Source organism: Rhododendron vialii, chromosome 6a (assembly GCF_030253575.1).
Source record: "Rhododendron vialii isolate Sample 1 chromosome 6a, ASM3025357v1".
NCBI lineage: Eukaryota > Viridiplantae > Streptophyta > Magnoliopsida > Ericales > Ericaceae > Rhododendron > Rhododendron vialii.
In genome coordinates, this window is record NC_080562.1 from 6,891,181 (window position 1) to 6,897,664 (window position 6,484).

The 6,484-nt window shown below is 37.2% G+C and overlaps 2 protein-coding genes and 1 long non-coding RNA gene across 3 annotated transcripts; 1 reads left to right on the plus strand and 2 right to left on the minus strand.

Annotated features, from left to right (window-relative positions):
- Positions 1-430: 430 nt before the first annotated feature.
- On the minus strand, positions 431-1,165 carry LOC131331258 (receptor-like serine/threonine-protein kinase NCRK). The gene has a single exon (XM_058365141.1). The coding sequence runs from the start codon at positions 1,120-1,122 to the stop codon at positions 844-846; it is 279 nt and encodes a 92-aa protein (XP_058221124.1). The 5' UTR covers positions 1,123-1,165; the 3' UTR covers positions 431-843.
- Positions 1,166-1,174: 9 nt separating this feature from the next.
- On the minus strand, positions 1,175-6,484 carry LOC131331254 (putative receptor protein kinase ZmPK1). The gene is made up of 3 exons (XM_058365137.1): positions 5,444-6,484; positions 2,370-2,861; positions 1,175-1,808 (listed from the first exon to the last, which is right to left on the minus strand). The coding sequence occupies exons 1-3, from the start codon at positions 6,391-6,393 to the stop codon at positions 1,190-1,192; spliced, it is 2,061 nt and encodes a 686-aa protein (XP_058221120.1). The 5' UTR covers positions 6,394-6,484; the 3' UTR covers positions 1,175-1,189.
- On the plus strand, positions 3,186-6,477 carry LOC131331259 (uncharacterized). The gene is made up of 2 exons (XR_009201341.1): positions 3,186-4,981; positions 5,058-6,477. It is a non-coding gene; the product is annotated as an uncharacterized LOC131331259 (long non-coding RNA).

Consider the following 6,484-nt stretch of genomic DNA (forward strand, 5'->3'; position numbering starts at 1 on the left):
TTAGTACATCACCTTCCTAACTTTTGGAATGACGAATTTGACTCCCCGTGATTTTGGACTCGAAGCTCATTGCACCTTGAGTCTCACAACAATCATCTTGCCCATTTCTTGCAAAAAAATTCAGTCTATACCCAATCTATCCATCCCAGACAACAATTCTAATGTCGAGGAGCTGTACAGTTCGTGCCACCAGAGACTACTATACGGGAAACCATGTATTCTTCTCAAAGAAAAACTACAAGAGGATTCTCTTTCTGTTCACAAGAAAATGGGGATGAAAATTAAAGAAGATTACACAACTGTGAATTTTTACACAACAGTTCGTGTCAACTGTGAATTTTTACTTCACAGTTGAAAATTAGAGAAGATTACACAACTTAGGTGCCGAAAGCACATATAGAGATGTTATATATTTGGGAGATGTTTTATATTTTTGACATCTGCTAGCATTTTGTTGTATATCAGTTTTTCAGTAAACAGTGCTTTTGAAAGAGGCTGATGATTGGTCATTTTTGTCTGGTGGATGAGATGTGATTTAGAGTAATGATATTAACGGAACACATAGCGCAACAATGTATACATCATGCTAATATGACAATTTTATTGACAACTGAATAAGAAGCTATATTTTTGCAACAACCAATTAGATGGTGCTTCATCAACAAGAAGTTGTGCAGATTACTATCTAATAGCTAGAGCATATTTGAATGATGCATAATTATACAAAAGACTAGACTATTTTGAAAGGATGCATGCATAAAGTGAAAGTCAGAAACCAGATGATGGGAACCCTTGATTTCAAGTCAATCTTTTATACACTTTTCCTCTTAATAGTCATCTGTTTTAATGGGGTAGAAGCCTCTCTTTAACCTGACTCATGGTTGGTTTTGCATCTTTATCTTCCACTACACATTCCATTGCCACTTGAACCAGTATTCCCATCTTCCTTAAATCACATTTACCCTTCATCATTGGATCAATGATCTCTTCAAGCCATAGTTCATTATCTCCAGTCCCATTCATCTTCTCCCTAACCCACTTCACTAGCCCTCTCTGTTCCATCTCCCCTATATTTCCAGACCCCTGATCACCCGTTGTCATCGGGCTCTTTCCCGTGACCATTTCCAGCACCACCACTCTGTAGCTATAAACATCGAACTTTGGATGTGATCGGGAGGTTGGAAATCCACTAGGGCACCATGTAACCTCTAGTCTCCCTCACTTTGGAAAAGCTTGAATTCTTTCCACCACCCCCTCTGTTTACTAGCTTGGGGAGGCCGAAATCTGCAACCTTGGATTGGAAATTAGAGTCCAAGAGAATGTTTTGAGGCTTCACGTTGCAATGGAGAACCCACTCCAAACACTCTTCGTGCTGATAAGCTAGGCCCCTCGCAGAGCCAACTACAATATCAAACCTCTTCTCCCAATCAAGGGTGCCAGAAATAAGATTCTCTCCTAACGATCCACACTCCATATACTCGTAAACCAACAGCCTATGATTTTCTTCGACGCAGTATCCCCAAATCTCTATCAAGTTCATGTGGTTAACTCTTCCAATGATGCTTACTTCCGCTAAAAATTTTGCTTCCCCTTGATTAGCCTCGTTGAGTCTCTTGATTGTTGCAACTCTACGGTCAGATAAAACTCCTTTGTACACAATCCCACTGCCTCCTCTTCCGATTTCTTCCCTAAAATTTCTCGTTGCTTTCTTCAACTTGGCATAAGTGAATTTCCTAAACCCGCTCACAACTAGAAGGTAACTTTGTGTGTTTTCACTTGATTTTTGTTGGGTTTTGTACAACAATAACCTGTTGTGTTTCACCCACGTTGGATAATTTTCCTAGAGTTTGGAATATATATTCATGTGATTTTGGACAGTTAGCAAGGAATAGTTATTGGCATGGAAATCTACCATGGGTGGTATTTGATTTGAATATTGGTCAAACTTGGAGACCAAGTTTTTGAAGAGACCAAGTTCAATTTAATTGGAAAGGTGAATCAGAGAAGATATCATATTGGTTGGCCAATATATTGTTTTCCTTTCAGCTGATATATATTTTTGCATGTATATATACCTTGGTTAGGTACGAGATATATGCAATGTGTGTGAGATATACACAATTGGTGAGAGCAAGAGAAAATATATTGTGAGAGTGAGGGAGAGATAAAAATATTAGTGAGTATGGGCTTGGGGATTAATATTTTTCTATCTCATTATACTCGATCAATATAGAGAAATTTCTCTTTTGTTTATGGAGTAGACATTGAGACCGAACCACGGAAATCTTGTGTTCTTTATTTTTCTTGTGCTTGTTTAATTTTGTGGCGTGCTTCCGTTGCGGCGAGGGACTAAAAAATCCCAACATAACCATATGAAACAAATACAAAAGATTTCAAAGGCGCCAAATGCAGAGGCGAACCAAACCATAAACTGCAACATCCCGTTTTGTTTGGGTTTCTTGTAACCTCTATCAAGTAGCAAGTTTTGTGTGGTCGAGGGGCAATGCAACCCGATTTCTTGTTTTTGATGTGCATAAAAAGTGACGGAGGCTTTGGGCAGCCTTAGATATAAAGGATCCCCAAATGCAGGGGATCTGTATCCGTTAAGCAACAGTGACTTTGGAAAACAATTGTAATATCCATTGTCGCCGTTAAATTTGAAATTGAAGCCGTAGCATTTGCAGCTTTGTAAGCATACTTCCTCACACCTTTCATAGGTGTAATTTTCATAGAATTTGATATCGTAGCCGTAGAACTCTGTGTGAGGGAGTTCCATGAAACCAGATTCGGCTGCGTTGCAGGAGAGGTTGAACTCCGGTTCACACCCGAGAGACCAATCTGTAAGGTTTTTTTCCTTGTACCTGATGGAGAGTTTGCCAACAATATCATAAAAAGTCTGTAACAGAAGTTTTTCATGGGAATCAAGGATTCAATGAGCATTAATGGAACTCATGGTATCAAGATGGAAGTACTAAGATGGAACTTCATGAATCAAGTTATTTTGTGCTTTATATATATGAGTGTGCATGTATGAAAGTGGGATTGGTGGATCTTGTAGTGCAATAGTGTGGGGCTCTGGGAAAATTTTTCATTGCCGGGTGGGTACCACGGGCTACCTGCTCGGCACATCTAGGCCGTTTATTGCGTTTTTGGATGACTCAGATTTGGAGAGAGAAAAAGGAGAGAAAAAGTGTAAGGGTGAGAGGAGAGAGAGAGAGTTTCAATACGAGCCGTTCAAAAGTGTATTGAATGGTCTGGATGTGCCGAACAGGTACCACATGGGATATATCCAACCGGCACTGAAAAATTTATTGGGGCAAGGAAACTGTGCCGTTTGTGGTTCATGTAGCAAAAAACCCAAGGCAAGCAAACCAAGGAAAAATGACAAGGCTGAGAAATATGTATTGCTCCAAACAAAAAATTTGAAATCTTCATAAAATTGTATATCTATACACAAGAGAAGGAAAGAGGATTAAAAAAATTGAACCTGTTTGAAAGTCTCTCTTTTTTTTTTTTATCATTTTATTTTAAAGAGTCACAATTAATTTTTGTCTTTAAGGCTCTCATAATTAAGTATTTGCTCTTTATTTCGGATCCTATAGAGCAGAAAATTGATTATGAGAGCCCAAGAGACAAAAATTAATTATGACTTTTTGACCCCGTTCAGTTGTCAGGAAAGTACAGGAAATGATGGAAAAATCAATTTTCCCATATCTTTTGTAGTGTTCAGTTGGCAAAAAAGTAGTGGGAAACTTGTTTTTAGGTTTTCCTACAAGATTTACTTTCTTGCAAAAGTGATCCGGCCAAAAACAAAGGATTTTGCGTCATGGAAAAAGTTTTCTCCATTGTGGGGTCAAAATAATCGGAGAATAAGAATAAAAGTGATTGACACCAATACCAAAAAATACGAATTAGGTTCTTAGAAAGACACTTTGAGATTTACGTAAGCAACAACAATTTCGATTACTATGGTGCTTTCTATGATAATTGTTTTGGAAAAAGATTGGTAGTTTGTTTTTTTTGGAAGTATTTATTTATCTTGTCATTGGTCTTCAATTTTGTTTTGTACTAACTAATTTTCAGTGAGTTTTTGCATCAGCAACTAATCAAACACGGTTGTTTAATATTTATTTATTTAGTTATCATCTACTTATTTTTTAAACTTTATTTGTACGGTTGATTATTAGAGAATGTCAATTTAAATGAGGGATTTGTATGACCATTCAAAATATAGCAAATTGAATAAAGAATTACAAATTGATTTTTTTATTTCATGTTAAGGCTTTGCATTAGATAAAATACATTTTCCGTATGTGTCAATTTTTGAAATATGACAGCCTATTATTTAGCTCTCAAAGTTACTTTTATTTAAAATTCGCCATGAAAATAAAAATAAAGAAGTTTCTCATAAGTGTCTTTTCTCTGTAAATGAACCACTAAACTTTAGTTTTCCTGCAAAAAAAATTGTCAAATAAACACTCACAGGAAAATAGATTTTTTTTTCTTTTATTTCACTTTACTTAACTTTTCTTGAGAATAACTTTCCGGTACAATATTCCTGACAACTGAACGGAGCCTTTAGGATAAAATGATAAAAGAATAAGATCTTTACACCGGTTCAAACGGATTGAAAATTGGAACACTTAAGGAAACTTTGAGAGCAGTGTGGGAACTTTGTGCGGGGACTGGTCCGTTATGTTGTTATGAAAGATATACTTTTTCTTGGTATTTTGTTGAGTTCATACTCTATAGTGGGTGAGCAAGAGCACTGACCGTAAAAACGTTTTTAACAAAAATTCATAAACTACTAAAATTTGCTAAAACGAGAATTGAGAGTGCGATCACAGATCCTAATAAGGAGTGAGCACATGTGCCCACATCACATACATTAAACTGCTCGTGTGTGAGGAGTTATAGTTTGAAGTTGTGTTTCTTGACTCTTTAATTAATTTTCTTTTTTTGGTAAACATTTTTTGATTAAGTTAATCTTGTAGTTATACATCTTATGTCGCCTTTTTAAAAGCACATGACTATAAACATCATTATGTCGCATTTAGGCTGTGTTTTTGTAAACTCATAAGTTTGAAATTTATTTTAATATTATTTATTTTTCGTAACTTTTTGTTTAGCTTTTCGTCGTAATTTTGTGAGTTAATCGTTCTTCTCGACAGGAAGAATCGAAAAAGTATAAAAATATAAACAAACCGATGTTGAAAAAAATACAAACAATACAGCTGTTTGATACTTTTTTCATCTTCAGTGAATTTTTGTTTTGCGTTCCATCATAATTTTTATACTTTTCGACTATTCTCGTTGAGACAGATGATTAATTCAAAAAATATGAGACAAATTTGACAAAAATTAAAAAAAAAAAAACAGAACACATAAAACGATAAAAAAATAAGTTTACAAGAATAGAATTTATGGACTATAGGAACATTACCCGGGTAAACAAGAGCATCGCCGACCGGAATTCTCCCCGGGATAATCATAATTACACATCGCGTTAGGCCCACAAACTCCATGGATCTTGCACGGCTGACTTATGGCTTGCCAAGAAACATTCCAAATTCTCTTCCCCTCATCCAAACTATACAATCTCACATTCCCATCCACATCCATTCTCAATCTTCTCCAACCCTCAATCCCATAATCCGAAGCCTTAAACTCAAAATCATCACTTGATCGGAAATACCCAGATGAATTGAACGCCGCAGTTCGACTGTTATTATAGCTGGTCCGACCCGCCTCCCAGCTGATCAACCACGGGTCGGGCCAGTACATGCTGGAAGTCTCCGCGCCGTCAAATAGTAAACGGAGGACGTTATCGTGGTCGAAAAACAGGGCGTAAAATCCAGATGAGAAATTTGTATGGCTTCGAGAGGAGACGAGTTTTGAATTTCGGGTTATGGGTTGGTTTGGAAGAAGGGTGTCTGTCGGTGAATCAAAACTTTCCCAGACCTTCATAGAACCACTTCGATTTCGAAGAACGAGGTTACCCGTATTTAGAAGTTGTAAATAAAGTGGGGAAATTGATTTGGTGTTTGTGGACCAAACTTCGAATTGGGCGGCATCGGTCAGTATGAGGTTGCCGGATTTAAGGAGAGAGAGTTTGGAACGTTCTCCATTGACGGGTCGGTCGCGATTGGCCATCCAAACGACAGTGAGATCACCGTCGGATGTGCGTTTAGTGAACCATATGGAAAAGCAATAGGCATTTTCGCCGATGGAGTGGAAGCCGGCGGAGAAGATTCCGTTTGCTGAAATTAAGACGTCGGAAAAAGAGAGGAATGAGGATGCGGATAACGTATCATGTGATGATGAGATTGAAAACAAAGGTGGTAGAGATGATATGAGTAGGGAGATGAAGAGGATTAGAATTGGGGTATCCATTAACTGTTAAGTGGAATTTATTATTTGTAGGATTTAAAGGGGTGTAATATGTTGGTTTGTACTCCGCTAGTTTTTAGTGAGATTGGGGGGG